At 44.3% G+C, this 20,962-nt stretch overlaps 1 protein-coding gene across 3 annotated transcripts; it reads left to right on the top strand.

Annotated features, from left to right (window-relative positions):
- The first annotated feature begins 4,963 nt into the window (after positions 1–4,963).
- GSG1 (germ cell associated 1) lies at positions 4,964–20,654 on the top strand. 3 transcript variants are annotated; one of them, XM_069854954.1, is made up of 8 exons: positions 4,964–5,056; positions 6,289–6,385; positions 7,106–8,049; positions 12,465–12,783; positions 15,356–15,403; positions 18,324–18,476; positions 18,600–18,711; positions 19,799–20,654. In XM_069854954.1, the coding sequence occupies exons 4-8, from the start codon at positions 12,465–12,467 to the stop codon at positions 20,112–20,114; spliced, it is 948 nt and encodes a 315-aa protein (XP_069711055.1). In that variant the 5' UTR covers positions 4,964–5,056; positions 6,289–6,385; positions 7,106–8,049; the 3' UTR covers positions 20,115–20,654. The 3 variants fall into 3 exon arrangements, with proteins under 3 accessions (XP_069711055.1, XP_069711063.1, XP_069711069.1); XM_069854962.1 differs by lacking the exons at positions 4,964–5,056; positions 6,289–6,385 and adding an exon at positions 6,819–7,017; XM_069854968.1 differs by lacking the exons at positions 4,964–5,056; positions 6,289–6,385; positions 7,106–8,049 and adding an exon at positions 10,143–10,302.
- Positions 20,655–20,962: the final 308 nt, after the last annotated feature.

Genomic DNA, 20,962 nt, shown 5'->3' with positions numbered 1-20,962 from the left:
TGGGCTGTGGGGCCTCAGAAGAAGAGACAGAAGCTTTCTGGGGGTGGATATAGGCATTCCAAGCCATGGCTGTTTACCAAGAAGTGATGGAATAAGCTGGCTGAGAACCTGCAGTCATCAGGTCACTTCCCCTAGATGTAACTTTTGGTTATATACTAGTGAGCTGGTTTTTGAGTCAGGGCCCTGGTGAAAGCCTTGGTGGGAGGAAGTGGAGAAGGAATAGTGCAGGAATTTTTCCACTAGGAAATACAATAAAGAGGACCTGATTAGAGGCATAACTCCTCTGACATCCCTGCTTCCATTTGACAGGATACATCCCCAAGACTGCAACATTTGGTACAGTAGGACAGAGGGTCTTTCCTAGAGCTGATTGAAGATTGCTCAAGAGAGGCTGGACTTCAGACACCCATTAGCAGAGCCCTGGGGCATCCTTAGAATTGCAACACAGACAGACTTACCAGGAGTGATAAAGGGCTATAGCACAGGCCAGTGACCTGCTTTGAGTCCATGAAAGGGAAGTGGGTCTGACCTGTGACTGCATCCCGTCATGAACTGAAATGGTAGGGATTGTGAAAGTTGGAATTTTGAAAGTCAGGACTGTGGTGCGTTAGTAAAGCTGCATATGAGGCTTCAGGACTGAAGGGAGTAATTAAGGATGTTTGTTGTGTCCAGCACTCAATTAATGAAAGACTGACAGACCAGCTCTGCAATCTCTGTTTTAATCCAACCTTTTGAAAGCTAATTTCAAACAAAAGCAAACCAGAAAACTCTTGCTTTAAAAGAAAGGAGGAGGAGTGAGAAGCCCATAATCAAATATTCTGCTAACTCAAAACTCCTTTGGTAATAATTAACAGGGAAACTCATGCAGAGAGCTAGAGGTGAGCCTTCCCACTTCTTACCCAGTGCTGAAGACCAACCATGAGTGACTGCAGCATGCTTAAGTAGGGTTACAGCTCTTCCAAAGCCACTGTCTCTACCATTGACCTAACCCTTAATTCTCACCCACGGTCATAGCTTACTTTCCACACGCATCAGCCTGGTGGGGGCAGCCACTACGAGCTGTGTTGTCTCCAGCCAGTCTTTCTAGTTTCACAACCTCTGAGAGGCTGCAGGCTTTTTTTTTTTTTCATGTGTATGTCATCCAGGAAATACACACACTTTTTTCACTCCAGCCCCATCTTTTGCCTGGGTCAGTGACTCTGTAACTCGTGTGAAGGAATTTCAAGCAAAGCGAACTACTAACAAATTTAAAAAAGAACGAATTATAGAAATTAGAGATGGGAAAATCTTGCTAGCTCATCCAGTCCATCTTCTCACATTCTAGCCCAGCGTAGTTCCTTTGAGATTCTTGCCTATAGTACATTTTCCAGTGAATTATTCAGTCTGATTGTGTGTGATTTAAGCAATGGGCATCCTTTACTTCCCGTGAGAGACTGTTCCACAGATGACTACTTTTCACTCTTTGAAAGATGTTTCTGGAGTTTTCTTTCCATTCCAACTGACCTAATTTCTCTAAGCTCTGCCTGGGGTAACACATCAGCCGAATATTCTCCTTCCTTCATGCTCAGCCTGTTCAGGTGATGGCAAATAATTCTTCAGTCAAGCTGTTTAGCCACAATGCTTAATACTCAGTTGTAAAGCTCAGCAATTATAATCCTTGGCTACCTGGGAAAGACTAATGTTTAGATCAGCATGTTAAAATATGTGCAGAACACAGAAGGCATTGCTAGAAGTGTTGCTTCTGTATTATAACAGTCACTTGACACATCCCATCACAAAGTTTGGCTTTGGTTGCTTTTGACTATGCCAAACTTGGAGCCAACAACTTCTAGCTCATGTTTGCATCTCATGTTTTATTGAGTTCTTTTTGTTTGCCTTTTTAAAAAAAAAAATATAAAACCAGTCAAAACCACTTAGCTGCTTCTGAGAGCAAGGCTGGCAGGGGACTATTCTGTTTTATCCACATTTTAAAAAAAAAAACTTGATGAATTTTTCTTTCAAGAACCCATCCTCTGAGCAATGTCTTGCTGTGAAATAAGTCACAATTTTTTTTGTCATGAGCATGCCTTTTGCCATCTGTGACAAATTTTCCTGAGTTTGTCTAAATAACGAGCTTTTGAGTAACTGCAGCTTGAGCCTGCTCAGAAAAAAATAATGTAGGCCAGTAAGAATGGTTGTTGTTCGTTATTGTTTTTTTAGCTGTGGGCCTGATGGTAGCACATGATTTCAGTATTAGGGTTACAATGTACTTGCACAAATGGCCCTGGCTACGGCTCCAAGGAGTCACCTGCCCTCACATGTCCCAGGATGGTGTCACCGCTCTTAGACATGTCCTGCTCATGGCCAGGGCCAACCTAGGGAACTGGTGTCCCCTCTCCATATGTGGGACCAGGATTGCTCAGGCGAGCAGAAACCTGGCTGTGAGGAAACGGGGAGGGGAGGGGAGGGGAGGGGAGGGGAGGGGAGGGGAGGGGAGGGGAGGGGAGGGGAGGGGAGGGGAGGGGAGGGGAGGGGAGGGGAGGGGAGGGGAGGGGAGGGGAGGGGAGGGGAGGGGAGGGGAGGGGAGGGGAGGGGAGGGAGGGGAGGGGAGGGGAGGGGAGGGGAGGGGAGGGGAGGGGAGGGGAGGGGAGGGGAGGGGAGGGGAGGAGAGGAGAGGAGAGGAGAGGAGAGGAGAGGAGAGGAGAGGAGAGGAGAGGAGAGGAGAGGAGAGGAGAGGAGAGGAGAGGAGAGGAGAGGAGAGGAGAGGAGAGGAGAGGAGAGGAGAGGAGAGGAGAGGAGAGGAGAGAGGAGAGGAGAGGAGAGGAGAGGAGAGGAGAGGAGAGGAGAGGAGAGGAGAGGAGAGGAGAGGAGAGGAGAGGAGAGGAGAGGAGAGGAGAGGAGAGGAGAGGAGAGGAGAGGAGAGGAGAGGAGAGGAGAGGAGAGGAGAGGAGAGGAGAGGAGAGGAGAGGAGAGGAGAGGAGAGGAGAGGAGAGGAGAGGAGAGGAGAGGAGAGGAGAGGAGAGGAGAGGAGAGGAGAGGAGAGGAGAGGAGAGGAGAGGAGAGGAGAGGAGAGGAGAGGAGAGGAGAGGAGAGGAGAGGAGAGGAGAGGAGAGGAGAGGAGAGGAGAGAGGAGAGGAGAGGAGCATCAACAAAAACAACAGAGGAGAGGAAGACGTCCAAGTTCTCTGCCAGCTGTCTCGAAAATATTTCTTATTTACATTTCCACTGATGGAGGCCCTCCCTTCCCCCAGGACATGTAGGGAAGCCTAGTCCTTGGCCATGGCACCACCTCATGCCCATGGTGGTGACAGCCACCTGTTGCCTAGGCATTGCTAGATCCTGTCCTGGGGAGGGGGCCTCCAAGGTGCAAGGCCAAGGGCCCAAATTTGTGTCACCACTGCCCTGTCCCCTCCCTGGCACACAAGGAGTCCCACCTTCTGCCCATCAGAGTGTGCAAAGACACAGGGGGGAGCCCAAAAAAAGGCACTCAATAGCAGAACTGTCCATGAAGCCACAGCTCCAAAATCATAGAATCATAGAATTGTTTGGGTTGGAAGGGACCTTAAAGATCATCCAGTTCCAACCACTCTGCCATGGGCAGGTTCACATCCCACCAGCCCAGGCTGCCCAAGGCCCCATCCAACCTGGCCTTGAACACCTCTAGGGATGGGGCAGCCACAGCTTCCCTGTGCAACCTGTTCCAGTGCCTCACCATTCTCATTGTGAAGAAATACCTCCTTATGTCTAGTGCAGTCCCTCCTCAGCTTTCTTGTAGTCCCTTCAGGTACTGGAAGGTTGCTATAATGTCTCTTTGGAGCCTTCTCTTCTCCCGGCTGAACAACCCCACTCTCTCAGCCTGTCCCCGTATGCCATGAAAGAGTGGAAAAGGATCTAAAATACTCATTAAATCTGGGATAAGAGGAGATGCCCACACTCATTGATAATTACCAGGATATCCAGAAGGACAAAAGGTGCAATTGTGATATCTAGCACCATTGTTTTTAAAGTACCCACTGTAACATAACCTCTCTGCTCAGTGCTGTAAAGAAAGCTAGTTTTATTATTCCTTTTAGATCAGCATATTAGACCTTGGCTGCTCTGACCTGTGCTTGCTGCCTTCTCTGTTCTGTCAGGGAAGCCAACCTGAGAAACTTGCTTCTGCCTTCTGGCCACCCTGGTTGCTATACCTCCTGCCATGCTGCCTCTTTATTCATAAATCCTTCTCCCTCCCAGATTTCTCCCCCACCCCTTTTTTTTTCTTGCCAAAGCAAGGAGTTTTTAATAGCTAAAGAACGAAAACACCTCCCACACCTCACCTCAAAAAAACTAACTCTCTGTCTTACTCAAACTCTTTTTGATTTCCAAACCTCTCCTGCTAGCTTAGAGTCTTCCTTTGAAGACTGATCCCTCAAATACTAGCATGTGAGTATAACTTTAGTAAACCATGTAGTTTCAATGGCCTCAAGGGGACAATCCACATGAGTAAATAATTCAGATGTGGGATGGAGACCATGGCATTTAGCAGAGACAGAAAGGTTTTCTGTTGGGTATTGTGGTGTGGTTGAAATCAAGATATTACAAGAGAATATAATGACTTCAATGAGGATGGAGTGCTTACTGCCTTGCAGAAAATTTTAACAGTAGGCTTGAAGGTCTTTAGGGTGCCTAGGTCATATTGATGCAGGTGGATTGACTAAATAATCTTAGAAAACTTGCTCTAGCTCTGTCTATTCTGATTCACCATAGGCAAATGTAGGAAAAGATAAGTCAAAGCAAAGAACAATTGCTTCAACTTACTCATTTCCATACGTGAAACCAAACTGCAGTGTGCTTCAGGTTTTTTGCTGTTTCAAATGTGTTTGCTTTAAAACTGTTATTAAATGTGTTTCTTTGTCTCCAAGATCACCTGCATATGTGATGTACCCTTTGCACAGATTAATTTTAGATGCTTGAGTTTTGTCATTATCAAAAGAGTGTCTCTTCCCACTGGCTTTGTGCTGATTCCAACATCAATAAGGATCAGCTGTGCTGTAGATTTGCATCTGTGGGAATGACACTGAAGACCCAGCTTTATAATGTAAGGAAACAAGAACTATTTTTGTGCTATCAGTCCAGCCATGGCAATGTGGAGTTCAGCACAGCTCAGTCCGCTTTGTTTCTGGATTGATATTTGCACTCTGATTTGTGCTCCATACTACTGGAGTGAAATTGCTAGCAACACCCAATTAAAACAAGCACTGAATGTTTACTCCCCATCACTGCCATTGCTTTGACTGCAGCTTAAATGCACCACTAATGACTTGGCCGATGGGAGGGGAAAATTATGTGTCAGAGCCAAGTACAGGACCAAGAATTTGGGCCATCAGCCAGCTTGTTAGATCACACTGTGTTCCTCTAATGAAATGCATTTATTTGACTCTTACAATAACATTTTTAGGAAATCATTTACTGGCTATTTATTTGTGTGTTGAAGCAACCTAATGAGGTTGGAAAACTAAAGCAAACACTATACTTATGAATCAAGAGCAAAATTTTAAGAATGAGGTTAATTAACCATTAGAATAGCTTTTCTAAGCATATGATGAGTTTTACATTATATTCTGTTGCACAGTCAATACTAGTTAATTGTATAAAATACGTGCTATAGCTCCAGCAGGAGCGCTGTGTACCACTAGAAATGATTGTCTGAATTTCTTTGAATTCTGTTAAACCCAAGACAAGACTGTTGTAGTGGTCCCTCTTGATAAAAAAAAAACAACCCATGAGTCTGACAACCATTGTGTCTGGGTGTTTATGATTCTGTGGAGTAACAGACTGACATTCCATAAGTGGTAGATTTAAAACTGGCAACAATTTTCATAAAGGAGACTACCAAATTACAAAGATACATACTGCAGGAATGGATGCTTTGCCAATCCTGCGGGTGATATAATGTACTGTGATGAATTAGCAAGCTCCGAAAGAAATAACCCATCAATAAAATTACAAATGTGGTACATTTCACGGCATCTAGACAGATCTCAAGAAATTTCTTGGCCACTACATGTTCAATCAGAGAGAAAGAAATAGTGGGGAGAGTCCACAATGACCTTGTAGTATTTCACTGGATGCCTCAGAAAAGCAGATGGGGATAGTGAGCAGTGGATAATGTAAGCGTTTACCTGTTTGAGGGGTTGTATGGCTACTCTCCTGGATTGAGTCCTCTTCAATAGCCTTACATATCTATATAAAAATTTGTCTTTTTTCTTGTCTGCTTACATTTTACAGTTGACTAAATTTCATAAATAACATTTTTTTCTGTGTGCTCAGGTGAACATCCTAGAGTTGCCAGAACTGAAGTAAAAAGCAACCTACTTTAAATAGTCTTATGTTTCCTACTGAGAAAATGAGGCATCTAGAATCTCTAGTGAGTACTCAAAGTCTGTGTTGCTGCATTTGATTTTTTTTTCTTTTCATGCCCGCTTTCTATGTACTTTTTGAATGGTTGATAACCATAAAGATTAGGAAAAAATCCAGTCAAGTAAGATTTGTTTTGAGAAGAAAGTAGGAAAAAAAAAAGGAGTAGGGGAGGGAGAAAAATTGGTTAGGTCCATACTGTTGGCAAGCTTGTTTGTTTGTCTTTAAGATGCATTTACTTATTCCAATTCAATCTTTATTTCTGTTCTGCCACAGACTTGATGTCTAGCAGTGTAAGCTGTTCATGTTTAAAAACAGAATTCACCTTTAAAAGTGCTTAGGCTAGAAAAAAATATGCCTGGTGAGGTCATTTGCAGAGCAACAGTTAATGCATCATGCAAACAGCTAAATAAAGGTTACAATCTGAGTGGAATTATTCAGAGCTCAGGAGAAATCTGGCATTTACAGTCTGTCACTGGGTTTGAGAAGTCTGGCTCTCTCAGTGTTATTGCCACTCAGAGACATCCTGCTTTCTGTGTGGCAGTAAGGGCGGAGACTGCTGTGCTGGATGGTCTTCCTGTAAAACCAGCAAAAATAGGAGCGGTGGGAAGTGTCATGTGCAAGGAATGTGTGGAATGAGAGGTGAGTATGAGGCCATCTTTGTCCAGGTTTCACAGAGCAATGTTATGGGTGTAAATAGCCACTCTTCCTCCTCTCTTTTCCTCTTCAGGTCAGCTGAAGAGCCAATGTCAGGACAGTATATGATCGCTGATATCCCTGGGGAGGAGGGCTGCATGGAGGGCTATGAAGAACCGTGTGCCTCTTGAGACCTGCCAGTTAAGTATTGCAGTTTTAGTGCCCTATCTGGTAAGGGCTTCTCGCTCTTCTTTTCCACCAACTCCCTGGGAGATGAGAGTGTCACTTTGGGGCAGGATACACCCAAAGTATATATGTGATACAGCCAGGATAAAAATACATCACTTTTATAAAGGTCTGGACTTTCTTAGAGTTGGCAGTCTCCATAGAAGCGTTTTGTGTTAGGTTGTGTTTTGCATTTTGTTTCCTTGTTTTGTTTCTATAAGCCAAGAACTTGTCTGATTGTGCAGGAAATCAACTGCTATCAGCATTCACTTCAATGGGCAAGCTTTAAATGAGTCACCAGGGATTGGCTGCTGCTGAGTTCAAAGAGAAAGAGACATCCAAAACCTCTAGCCAAGCCAAGTTATGGTGGGAAATATCAGATACAAAGACGAGAAAACTGGAAGGCACAGTAGGGTGAAAGACAGATACGGTTTGGTTTTCCTGTCCATAATTGGTCAGATTAAGGTGAGGTTGAAATGGAGATTAAAAAAAAAAAAAAAAAAGAAAACCAACATAAAATTTTGCTAAGGGGTGTTTGTTGATCATCAGGAAATGTGCTCTGGTGCTGATGTTCTATGAGCTGTGTGCAATAATCTGGGGATGGAAACACATTGAGAAAGTTAATTTGGCACTTGACAAAATATTGGAAAATATATTAGAAACAAGGACTCCATGTAGAGCAGAAGGTGGAGCAAATGTCCTGCTAAGCTCGTGCATTCATTCTTCTTTTTTTCCTTTCTCAAATGATTTCAGAAGTCTCTCCAGGCTCAGATAACTCAAAGAGAAGGACCCGCCTCCCATACCACAGGCAAGGTAAAGAGGTTGCGTTCACAAAAATGGGAAAAATGAGGAAGATAGAAGGGAAAAAAAAAATAAAGAGAAGGAACAGAAGTCTAAGCTTGGGTGTTACTTCCACCCCAGCAAACATGTGAGCAGCAGAGACTCCCAAAAAGAAGACTAGAGAAAGATTGCCATCTTCTGGAAGGATAAATATCTGCCATTACTCAGAATACTAAATCTAATATAAGCTTACTTTTGAAACTATGCATTTTTTTGATAAATTTATTTTTCAGCCTGAATTCTTATCCATATAAATCCCATTCAGTCTCATTTCATCAATACATATGTTGTCATTCCAGCTTTAGAAACTGACAAAGCGTCCTGGATTTTAATGAGATTCTCATCAAGCTTTAAATTAAGAATACATTAACATTAAAGATTATCGGTAGAGAGATGGACTTTACCTATTCTTGAGCCTGAAAACCAGGTGTTTTTTTTTTTTTAACTGAACCTTTAGAAGCCAAACTTAAGGTGTCCAGGTGAGGAGAGATTGAACAACGTAAAAAAAAAAAATAATTACCTCTCCTTTTAAACAGCATCAGCTCTTATTCTACCTACTTCAGTAAATTAAGTACATCTGTGTCAAACAGAACCTTTTTATTAATCAAAAAGCCTGCAGGCAGTCCATGGAACACAGAAACATTTGGCATTGCTTTCAGTTAGCCCATCTTAGAAATGATTATCTATAATAGAGGAGCTTATGCAGTGACTAGGATTAATATAGCTGCAGAGCTACCGACTGTTCTGCTCAGGGCAAGAAGGGTCGGGAGCCCATGATAGCACAGCCCACGCACGGGACCGTGAACCTACCAACTCCGTCTGCTGCCTGCACTGTGCAGGGGCTGTCACAGGCTGGGCTGTCACCCAGAGCTATTTGTACACCTGCCTCCCAGCCTCTGGGCTCTGGTGTTGGAAGCGGAGGATGAGAGCAGAGGGACCACTGATTTCTTCTGTTCTGGCAGAGCAGTAGGGCAGGCATGCAGGGAATCCACCTTGCTTTCTCCCAGCAGTGGTGGCAGCCTCACATTCTGGGCACTGGGCAAAGCCTGTGTGGGGAAGTCAGGGTGTGTATTTTTGGGATGCTCATCTCCCTTGCAGTGTGATTCAATGCAGCACTGCTCCATGACCCCTAGTGACTGTTAATTCTTGTGAGAGGTGATGCCATCCTTACTTTTCAATGTTCTGATACTAAACAAGGTCTATCAACACCTTCAGGTATTTTGAGAGCCATTAAACTTTCAGGACAAGAGCTCAGATGAGGTTTTGGGTGAGTGTGAATCTTTCTGTCTCTCCTTACTAGTCTCCCAAATTAATCTGATGTGAGGCTTCTGGGAGCTGGGATTCCCGGTGAACTTCCTGCTTTGGTAAAACTGCAGGGGTAAAAAAAACTGTAGGGGTAAAACCCCTACAAGGAACAGATACAATCTTCCCGCAGCCTCTGTCCTTTGAGTACTGGGCTTCTTTCGCTCCACTGTTTCACATACTTCTGTCATGGTGGTGATCCCTTCATGCCAGTCCGCCTTTCAGCAGGCTTCTGCTAAGGGGCTGCTTTTGTCACTAAAATCTGGAGAGGCTTGGACTGGCATCTCTTCAGGGTCTGAATTCCTCAGACCTCAGAGCAGATGCAGTGACACAAACTTTCCTCTCCCAATTTTTTTCCTCTCCCCTTTCTGCGACTGGCAGGTCTGGGCAGGAATACATTCCAGGGATGAGAAGCCTTTGCCATTCTGCTGAGACAGTGCACAGTGCAAGGGGTGACTTGACACCAAGGGTACTGGTAGTTTCTTTACTAAGGTCACTCATCCTCTGAAGCACCAGCCAGAGAGATGCCAGCTCACTCCACAGAAGCTCCTGAACAGCCACCACATGGAGATGGCAGGGATCTTTCTGTGTTTTACAGAAACTTTCTACTCAGTCAATACAGGTCACTCGTCTGCACTTAATCCCAGTGCACAGCACCAATCACTTCCCATATAATCTCCCAGAACAGCTGTGCTGTGATTGCATTGTGGATTACAAAATGACCATTTTCCACAAAACAGCTGCTGGCTGGAAGGATAGAATTTAATGATCAGTGGAGGAGGAGGGGAGGAGACGAAGAAAGGGGGTTAGAAGCAATTGGGTTTCTTGGAGGATCTAGATATAAGCAAAACAGCAGACAAAGCGTGAGTCCCATTTCTGTATTGCTCCTCCAAATTAACTGGACTTCAAGGACTTGCTGGCAAGGTAAATTCAACTTTCTTTACTTTTGTGGCTATCTAGATACCCTAGTCAGTTGTTGTCAGTAAGTGCTAGGCTTTTGTGGAGGGAAACTTTTCTGACAATGTTCTCATGAAAGAGTAGTACATATTTTTTTCTCAATCTTTATGTCTTCTGCATCCTTGATCCAGTTCCTTCATCTGACTCATTTATTTCTTATACTTTTTTGCCTTTTTCATTATCACTTGTTCTGAAATTATATGGTCTTTTGACTGCTATCACAAATCAATTGCAAAGAATATTTTCCCCCCTATTGAAGATTTAAACTAGAAGAATTATTTTTGTCAATGGACAAAGAAAGTGGAAAGATTTTTTTTTCAAATAAAAGTATGAGCAGACCGAAACCTGATGACAGAAAATCTTAAAATCAAGCACTGATAAAAAACTGAAAAACTTTGTGTGCTGAAGGTTTCTATTTTCAGATGAAAAATCATGGTTCTGAGGACAGCAATTTTATCTGTAATTTCCTTTTCAGTCATAAGCCAAATTTTTCACTGTAAAAAACTTTCAGTAAGGAATTAGCCACCAACCTTAGACAGAAACTTTCACATAATTACTTGTTCTGAGTAGGTATCTGATCTGTGAAAATGGTGCTATCCAGCATGCCTTCAGATCATGGAAGTTATGAGTTATGATATCACTAAGATTTTACTATCTCCAGAGTGCATCATCTCTATTGCTGAAAGAAAGAAATGCTCTGGCGAAGAGATAAAAGAAGCCAGAGCATAAAACAATACAAGATTTTTTCAGGAACTGGGTATTTTCTTGCCTTTAATGAGGATGTTTTAGATCAGGTACTGTTTTCTCAGTGATGAGATGGTAATGAAGCCCTGCTTTTCAAGAGGAGCTTCAACACCATCTTTATTCACCATGTTTCTGAGCTTGCTGATTAGCAGAACAATTGCTTCTAACTGCACCACTTTGAGCTGTGGTGCAGTTACAAACAATACAAAACTGAGTCTCGTATCATTTATTTTTAGTAGTGTCCACAACATGCTGGGCCTTTCTCACACATTCAGTGTTGGGTGAGTCAATCAAAGTTATGTCAAGAGGACTGGCGGTGGGCAATGTCTATACAAACTGAATCTATTCGCGGGCAAATAGACTTCGAGAGTCATAAATAGGAAAAGGTGGGAGTATCTGGATGAAGTTGTGCCAAACATAGGGAGTGCCATGTGGGAAGAGGCATACGTTGATTACATGAACGTTGATGTGTGGGTAGATGACATCTAATCAATCCATAGAGTGATAAGTTGGGGTTCTCAGAAGTCAGTGCAGGGTTTTGCAGGAAACATAAAATCTTACGCTTCCCTCTGAGTGAGAAAGACCACAAGACCCTGGTATACAAACTGCTTTCTGAATCACTTTTTCTGATGAGATGAAACTGGGAAGAGTGTTTGTGGCAATGTTTGCTCTTGAAAAAAAAACCCTTTGTCACTTTGTGTGTGAGCAGAGACACTGTCAACCCACCATCCTACCAAATTTCTGATGTGCAGAACAGTGTTCTCTCAGGTGGGAAGTGCTGCTATGGGACTTGAACTTGAGCTGCCAAGTCTGGTTAGCTGGATGTCCCTCATGAGCAGGTCATTGCTTTGATGTGTCACCTTCAGCAAGCCAGAAACCTTTTCCTGCCCTTCACAACTGTGAAATGAATACACTCCCTACCCCCATATGTAGAGTAATAAACTGCTTGGGAAAGTGTTTTGGGGCACTTGGCAACAAGAATTCACATTTAGGTGGACAGACCATCCATCATGTCCCACCTAAAGGCAATTACATGGCATCTGTCAGTTAACAATTTTCCCCTGCCATCTCTGAGATGGAGTGAATATGATACCCCTTTCATTTTGCTCATGTGCTCACACACCCTGATGAGCTCAGCCTTGATAAGACTTCTCTTCCCTAGAACGGATAATGAGTGAACTTTGAAATGGTTGAAATTGACCTATTGCTTCACCACCCTGGCTTCCAGGAAATGGTTCTTTTATGCTGGGTGAGCAGCTGGGATGTTGTGAGGAGGATGGAATGCTCATATTGCCTCTTCACAGGTGCACACTGGGAAAAGCTGAAATTCATAAGGGTAGGTGAGACCAGTGGCTGGTGTGACAGTCCTCATTTGTGTGTTGTAGATGGAGCTGCTGAAGGGACTGCCATGGCGCCGTGCTTTCCTGGCTGTCATCCTGAACCTGCTGGCTCTCACCCTCTCCACAACTGCCTTGCTTGGAAGCTACTGGTGCACTGGGACCCAGAAAGTGCCCAAGCCTTTGTGTGGGAAGAGCAAAGACACCAAATGCATCGGTGTCCCCATGCCACATGATGCAGGTGCTAGCAATGTTTCATCCCAGGATGTGGTGCACTACAGCTGGGAGACCGGGGATGATCGCTTTGCCTTCAGATACTTCCACACAGGGATGTGGCTTTCCTGCGAAGAGAGCATGGAGGGGCCAGGTAGTGTCTTGCTCAGGCAGCCACAACTTCTTGCCTTGTACTTACTCCACAGGATTTTAGAAATGAAAGACAGGAGGCTGACAACATTTGGGAGAAAAGCCTTCTCCATTTTCCTAGGTGGCATTGGCCCTGTGCGTTGCTGTGGTCATCTCCGTACTTCATTGAGATGTTTATAGATGGGGGCAAGGGAGAATGATTGTCTGTAGTGTGCCCTTTGGTCTGGAATAGGGGCTGTGGAGTGCAAGTGGTGATAGCGGTGGCAGTGACTTTGTGATGGCATTGTTCATCCTGATATGAACTGGAGTGAGACACCTTTCCTTTTTCTCTGTATCTTCATTCCTTCACACAGCTTACTTCATGCTCTTGAGGACACATTTGTGCATGACCCCTTAGAAATCTAAGTGGGGTTGTTTTATGCAGCGTTGTCAATTTATAGTTATTGCCGTGAAGACTGCAGTAGTTGATGTTCTCTTTAAGTCACCAAAATCAGAGGTTTTGTGAATTGAACAGGGACCAGGCTTTTCTTATAAAATCAAATAATAAAAAAAAAATGAGAAAAAGGCAAGTACTGCTTTATAGATACAGACAAAAACCTAGAGGATATGAACTCAGAAGGGCTAAAGCTAGGAGGAAAATTGACTTAAGGATTAGAGCTGCAGTATTCTAATTATTTTAGTTGGTTTTGTCATATTGTGACAGGTTTCATTTGTGATTTTTGACTAGCATCTAGGACTGGCACTGTAAGACCTGGAGTGCCAGTGGCTGGTCATACAATCTCTGCTAGACCACTTTGGTGCTGCCTTTCACCCTTGAGTTGCTCCTGCCCAGCCCTGATGAACTCCTTCTGCTGAAAACTGTGCCATGCCAGTACAGGTGAATGCTCTGCAGTGCACAGATGCTCTTTATAGCCTGCCACACACATCAAGGATTAGAACTGACCTGGAATGTGACCAATAGGGAGATCTGTATCTAAAGATACAGTGATGAAAGTCACTTTCATCAGGTCCACTCCCCTGAGCCCACTGCCCTCCCTTCAGGTCCCCCAAGCACAAACATCTCATCTTCTTTAACTAAGCCATTGTTCTAGAATAGCATTTCTAATTTTCTTATCTATTGCTGTCAGAGTTTGAAAATAAAGAACTGGTGAATAAAAGCAGACAGAAGGGGGTGGGAGCAGGAAGGAATATGTTCAAAACTCTCATGTCCTAATGGGAGGTCTGGTTTGTTATGAGCATTTCCAGACATGCTGTGAAAGGAGATGTGTTTATCTGGGACTGGTTTGGGTTGGGGTGTGTTTCCATGGTGCTTGTGGAAATGGGACTACATCCCTTGATAGCTTTCTCTGAAAGAATTGTCTAGCCACCAGGCAGTCCTGAAGTAACCCTGATGCCTAAAGTAATGCAGAGAGCATGTTACATCTGGATTGCGACAGAGCACAGGGTAGAGCACATAGTCAGTCTCAGTCTCCTGCTTCGTGTAAATTAGATACAACCCACACAGCACTGTGGGTTTCTGAAGCAAGAGCACAGACAATGGCAGCAATGAAAATAGGCTACTATGAGCAAAATGAGTTTGAGCTGAGCTGGAGAAAGTATTTCATTACTCAGGATAATCTCAGTGTCAGTTTAGATGAGCCATTTCTGAATAACCTCATTAAAGATTTGGGTGAAGTAGCAAACCATAAGTTAATGAGGACTGCAGATGGCACTGAACTGGGTAGCATCCTGAGAGCTGTGGATGACAGAAGTAATACAGGAGATTGGAAGAGATTAGAACTGGGGATATAAGTTAAGAAAATGAGATTCTTAGATGAAAAGTGGTAGGCTGATACTTCTGGGAGAAAGTACTGTGCTAAGTAGAAAAGAGGACCCTCAAGTGCAGTATGCATTAAGAGACTTAAAAATAAAAATGAAGGACCCTCAGCTGAGGCAATAGTTTGCATCTGGCCAACATAAAAAGCCAAAGCAAATATGAACACCATTTGTCCAAACGGCATGCCTAAAATGTGAGGACAGAAGACCGTATTTCTGTGTGAGTCTTTGCCATAGAAGAGGGACTCATATCTCAGTCATGCAGTATTTCACTTGCGAAGACTTTTTTTTTGCTTTCTTCTTTGGGAAGCAGTGTTAGAACTGCTCTGCTGAGAATGGAGTGGGAATTCACATACTCAGCAGAAGTCGTGGGTCTGTAGTCTGTTAAAAGCTCTGCCTTTAATGGGCCAGACCAGCAGTTTGTTGTGAATGACTAGCAACAGATTTTTATGTTCACCAGAGGCTTGTAAGATTTACAAATTGCTCAAGGTTTTTTTGGGGTTTTGGGGTATTTTTTTGTTTGTTTTTTTTCTGGAAAGGCCACTTTTAGTTTTCCAGAAAGACATTGCCTTCCCCTATTTTACCTCAGTGAAGGTCTGAAAACTTGGTAATAAAGAGAGCAGATGTGAAAAGCTATGACAAGTAGACTCAGGGATGACTGGAACTATGAAATGAAAAGAGAGTGAGAGGAAGATATTTTCTTTCCCCCTATATACCATGCCTTGTTTTGAAAACTAATGCCTTCGTTTTTTTTGTTTCAGAAGAGAAATGCCGTAGTTTTATTGAGCTTTCACCACCAGCAGAGAGAGGTAAGAGCAAATCCCCATACCTCACTGTAGCTGCCCAGTGCACCTCCTTAGGATGGGGGACCTGCATCATTTCAGCCTGTATGAGGACAGCAGGGTGGGTTCCCAAAGAGCAAAGCATGAAGTTCTGGCCCAATGGTTGCTAAAAGAGCAAAGTTTTCCTCCCAGATGTTTGCTTAAACCACTGCCATCTGTGAGGTTAGTGCTGGAAACCTCAGCCCCCCTCCTATATGAATGGGGATTCGTCTCATCTAATAGATTGCCCAGTCTGAGCTTGTCATCCTGCTGTAGTCAGTGGGAGGGGTATGGATGCCACCTGAGGGCAGTCCCTCACACATATGCTGCATATTGACCCAGTGCTTCAATTCTGGGGTCTCGTGTGATGATACTGGAGCTGAATCATCTCTTACTTCTTGGTAAATGATCAGGGCATCTGAAAGTTAAACTTTCAGGGTGAAGTCCTTGCCTCATCAAACAGAAAACTTCATCTGGGTTGGAGAGCTCACCTGTCTTATCATTGTTAGATGTTTCAAATTATCCTGGCAATAACTTTAATATGTCTGGAAATATGTGTGTTCCAAAGAGCCAGGTATGAAATCCTGGCCTTGTGATTGGTAAAAGAGCAAAGACTTCCTCCGTGATGTTTTCTTAAATCACTGCTATCTGTGAGGATGCATATGTACACATGCAACGGAGATTTTACTTACTAAAAGCTTTTCAATTGGTGTGGGCTTGTTAATTATTCCCTGAGATTAAGGATGGAGTCAAGGTGTTTTAGAGGATGTTCATATGTGAAGACAAAGTCCTGGGCTGCAGAGCCTGCGTCAATGTTCAAGCCATGAGAGTCAGGGCTGGAACAAATGTTGGGGAATCACAACAGCTAGCAGGAAGATGAGTACTTTTGGGGAGGTCATCTTCCTTTTCTGCCATATTTCTCCTGTTTTAAAAACACTGGCAAAGACTACTGACCTGCTTTTATAAGGCAATGTGTATTCCCAGGTGTGGGGTTTGGTGTGAGTAGTGTGCACTGGCATTGCTGCACCCAGATTAACCTGCATCACTCTTGGCAAAACAGCAAGAGGAAAACCCTCCCCTGCTCGTTCTTTTGGGAAACAATATTCACACAATTCAAATAGTGCTTGTGTTACAAGATCATTTTGAAGTCTTGCAGACCTTCAGGGTGTACTTCACAATGGAGGACATAAATGCCATTGTCATAAAATTAATGACTTAACTGTATTTACTGAATGACACTTGCATTTACCACAAGTGCTCACTTCACAGCGAGTAGCAACACATTCTAATTCTTTCTCACCTTCTTGTGCTTCATTCCCTGCCCAGGCCTCTGACTCTGTTGCTTCCAATGTCTTCCTTATACAGTTTTCCTAAAGAAAGGATGTTTATGCAACCAGATTATCTATCTTTGTAAATCTTTCTTGTCTGTCCTCCCCCTCCCTCCCTCCTTACCTAATTGAAGTCCTACAAAGATAGAAAGGCCATGTTCTGTAAGACACTGACCTTCTACGAATGAATTGGAAGATCACTGTGATCTTAAGTGTGACACTCACAGTGACACTGTGGTCTTAAGCGTGACGCTCACAGTGACACTGTGGTCTTAACAGCTCCATCACCCACTTTCGCTGCTGATTGTATATAGCAACATTTAAAGATGACTTTGGCCTCCAGCATAGCTGCCATTATATAGTTGGGCCAGCGCTGGAGAAGGTCGTGAGGCTGCTGATTGGAGGCTGGGCTGGCTGAGTTGGGTGTGTGCAAAGCAGCCACACATTACACAGGCAGCATTACAAGACCAGGTTACACAGCATGTGTAGTGAGCCTGGACTTCTAGGGAAAGCGACACAGAGACCTCTGTGCATTGTGCCTGCAGCCTCCAGCACATTTTGGGCAGTCTGACCTTTAATTAACGTCTCCTTGATGGTGCTGTAGTGAGTAAGCTAACTCCTTTAAGCAGCTTATCAATTCCTGTTAAAGATCTGGGTGATTCTATGGCACTAATTATGTTGAGGAATCAAGCCAGTGCCATATAAATAAGTGTTTTCTTCACACTCCTTTTCCCCAGTTGAATGTCTCCTCTATAGCCATTAATAGTTGCTAACAGGGGAGTTCACAGTGCTGCTTCATTTATCAAGTTAATCCTTCTTCCTCAGTGAATCCTGTGCTCCTCCACAGCCTGGCATTAGGCTGCCTTTTCTCATTCTCCTGCAAGTCCTATGGTACAGTGAGCCCAGCTGAGGACTATGGTATCACTTAAGTCCCACTGATAATCCCAGCATAAAAGTACCTATACTCTGTTCAAGCAGAAGGGTGAGTGGTGAGTGTTATTCAGATATGCGCCCCAAGGAGTACAGGTCTGCAAGGGGCCTCCTGAATTCCTGAAGTGAAGTACCAGCCACTGCTGCAGAAAAAACATGCAGTTCTCTTCTTAACCACTTGAATCCCAGGTTAAAAGTCATTTGCTTCCATTGTTGTAATTAGAAACCTGCTCTAAATGTCAATATATTAATGGGTAACAACCTTCTAACATCCATCTCAGATATGTTTGTGGCCACTCTATGATCACTAGGTCTTGTAATAATACTTAACAGCTCTCACCCTGTCTTTTTTCCCATGACTTCCTCCTTGTTTTCTAATGCTGGCTTGTTTACCGACACCCAATTTAGTCCCTCTCAGCTTTTGCAGAGCTAGACTAGCCAAGCCATCTCCTGCAACAGACTCTCTTGTCTACTTAGCATCATTTGAGCCCTTGGTCACAGGCTGAGAGGATTGCTTTTGAGTGTTTGTCGGTTTCGTTCTTTCCCTTCTTTCCAAAGGACATCCTTTTGGGATTGGGTTGGGAAGAGGGAGAGCTCCCCTTTGAACAAGCCATCCTGTATTGATGCGAGGAGTCTCTGGTTTCTGGCAGGAATCCTGTGGCTGTCACTGGGATCGGAGATGCTGTACATCAGCTTGCTGCTCATCAGCTTCATCCTCCTGATGGTGGAGATGCTGCATACTGGCAATCCGGTCTGTGGGCTGAAGCTCAATGCCTTTGCTGCTGTCTCCTCAGTGTTGTCAGGTAAGTGTATTACTGCAGGCTTGAAATTACAGCAGCAGGAGAGCCTCCTCTCCCACACAGGCTGAAGTATGCAGCTCTGGCTCCTGCTGTAACTTCCTTGCTTCACTGTATTCTTGTGTCCAGGTCTCCTTGGGATGGTGGCACACATGATGTATACTCAAGTCTTCCAGGCAACGGTTAATTTGGGACCAGAGGACTGGAGACCACACACATGGGACTACGGCTGGGCATTCTAGTATGTGAGCTCTGAAACCATCTTTACCTCCCTATCCTTTTGAGCTTCAGCCATGCTATACCCTGCCAAAACCTACCTCCTCCCTTCTCCACCTTGTTTCCAAAGACAGATGTACCATGGTTCTCCTTCTACTAATCTCCCGCCTTTGCCTCATACCCTGCTTTAACAAATATTTGCTGAGTTACTTAAATGAGTAGTTTCCAAGGACTAGCAAAACAATACAGTCACACCTAAACAAATGCCTTCAACCCTGCTGACTAATCAGGTTTGCCCCTATACTGGTTTTCCCTGTTTGATCTCAGCTCTTTCCTGTGCACAGAGGCCAGCGTCACACCTGTGATGATGCTCTCAAACATGCCATGTTTTTCTGCAATTTAAATAAATTGCATGCCGATTTGGCATTTTCACTAATTAGCGTCCAAAGGGCCTATTCCTGTTGCATCAAGCCTAGAACATACTTAAAGATGTGTACACTGTAGCCAAGAAGAACAGCTGCAAAAAACCCAGGTGGCTCAGGGTTCTTTAAAGACTAAAGATGCCAGATGCAGCTGATACGCCCTAACTGACTTGAAAAACAGTTGGATGAGCCTTGCAAGCACCCATGGAAAATGCATGCTCAACTTGTGATGCTCTACTAGCAATGACCACATTGATTCTTCAGACTTAAACACTCCAGTACCATGTGCCCGCTATGGACCTCAAATGTCCGCATGACCATCTGGTTATGCTCAAGTAGACACATCTCTGTCCAGGAAGACACTTAGCAGCCCTGCAATAAAGAACTTGGAAATAAGCTGCACTGTCCTGCTCTGACCAGTTACAGACTCTCCTGCTATCCCTTTTATTTTTCTGTTATCCCTCCCTTCCCTTGACAAGGATGATCAGTATTTACCCCAGTGATCTAAGAAGGATCCTGTGGTGGAATAACCCCTAAGAAGTGTAACGTTATGAGCCTTAGTCTTTCTAGGTCATGTCCATGCCCAGCAGCTTCTGCTTGGCAAATCAGGGTGCATCATGGTACATGCAGTTCAGTTCCCAACCTACTTTGCTTCCCACAGCATGTGCTATTCTTGTGTTTCACCTGTAGCATGGCCTGGGCCTCCTTCACCTGCTGCATGGCCTCTGCTGTCACCACTCTCAACACCTACACCAAGACGGTGCTGGAGTTCAAAAGGAACCACATCAAGGGCTATGACGGGAGCTTCAAGGACCAGCCTCAGCACCACCAATGCTTCATACAGCAGCAAATAAGCAGCTACTATGAGCCCCAAGGCAAGCCCTTCCATTCCGTCTCTGAGGCAGTCGAATTCTACTCCAAGCTGCGGCAGAAAGTGCTACAGCAGGAACCAGAGCTGGATCTGGATGAAGTCTTGGGACAGACGATTGCGGAGGATCACTGTTAGGGATGAGCGTGCAGAGGCAGAGCAATAGGGTTTGAGAGGCACAAGAGCTCTGAACCAAACACTAGCACCACTGTTAGCAAGTCCTTTGGGAGCTCTTTCTTCCTTTATGGTTCAGGGAGCGAGAAGAAAAGGTGGGCACTGGGCCAGGACAATGGCAGTGCCAACTATAAGTGGGTCCTCCCTGATTGCAGTTTGATGAGTGTCCTCAGCTAGAAAGGGTGAAATTGGAAGGACACATTATTGGTGCCAGCTGTCTCCAAGCACTTTCAGAAAGAGTTGAAGCACGTCTCCTAATCCCAGGAGTATTGTACCTGGGAATAGTCAGTGCCACCCAGCTGGCAAACTGCAGTGCTGGGCCTCTTTAGGTGGTGTCACATTGACTTTCCAGCAACCCCCCTGCTTCAGTTCTATGGTGAAGGGCATCTATGCTCACACCGATCGGCTGTAATCCTCTCTGAATGCCCTATTTATTCTTCATTTCCAGGCCCAACCTCCTCTTCTCCCTGCCCTCAGATTAAAAGTGCTGCTGCAGTTGGAAGTGTGGGGGGAGTAGAGGGGTTGCTTTCAGACATCTCTCTCCTCCTCTTTCCTATCTGTAACAACTCCCACATGCTCCCTTCTTGCCTTTTCTCCCAAAACGACCCATTCTGAGGTACTCTCCTGCCTATTTCTTTCTACTGTGCTTCTCCATAACCTTTAAGGATCCTGGGCTCAGCTTCTGCTTTTGTTTCTCTTCATCTGTTCCCTTTTCCCCATTGTAAAAATATCACAAACAATCCCCAAATCAAGCAAAGTCAAAGTCTCTCATATGTGAGACTGGTTCACATGACACACTGATGCTGTACACA

The sequence above is a fragment of the Phaenicophaeus curvirostris genome, chromosome 1, assembly GCF_032191515.1.
Source record: "Phaenicophaeus curvirostris isolate KB17595 chromosome 1, BPBGC_Pcur_1.0, whole genome shotgun sequence".
NCBI lineage: Eukaryota > Metazoa > Chordata > Aves > Cuculiformes > Cuculidae > Phaenicophaeus > Phaenicophaeus curvirostris.
This window is presented reverse-complemented; position numbering and strand designations above follow the sequence as displayed.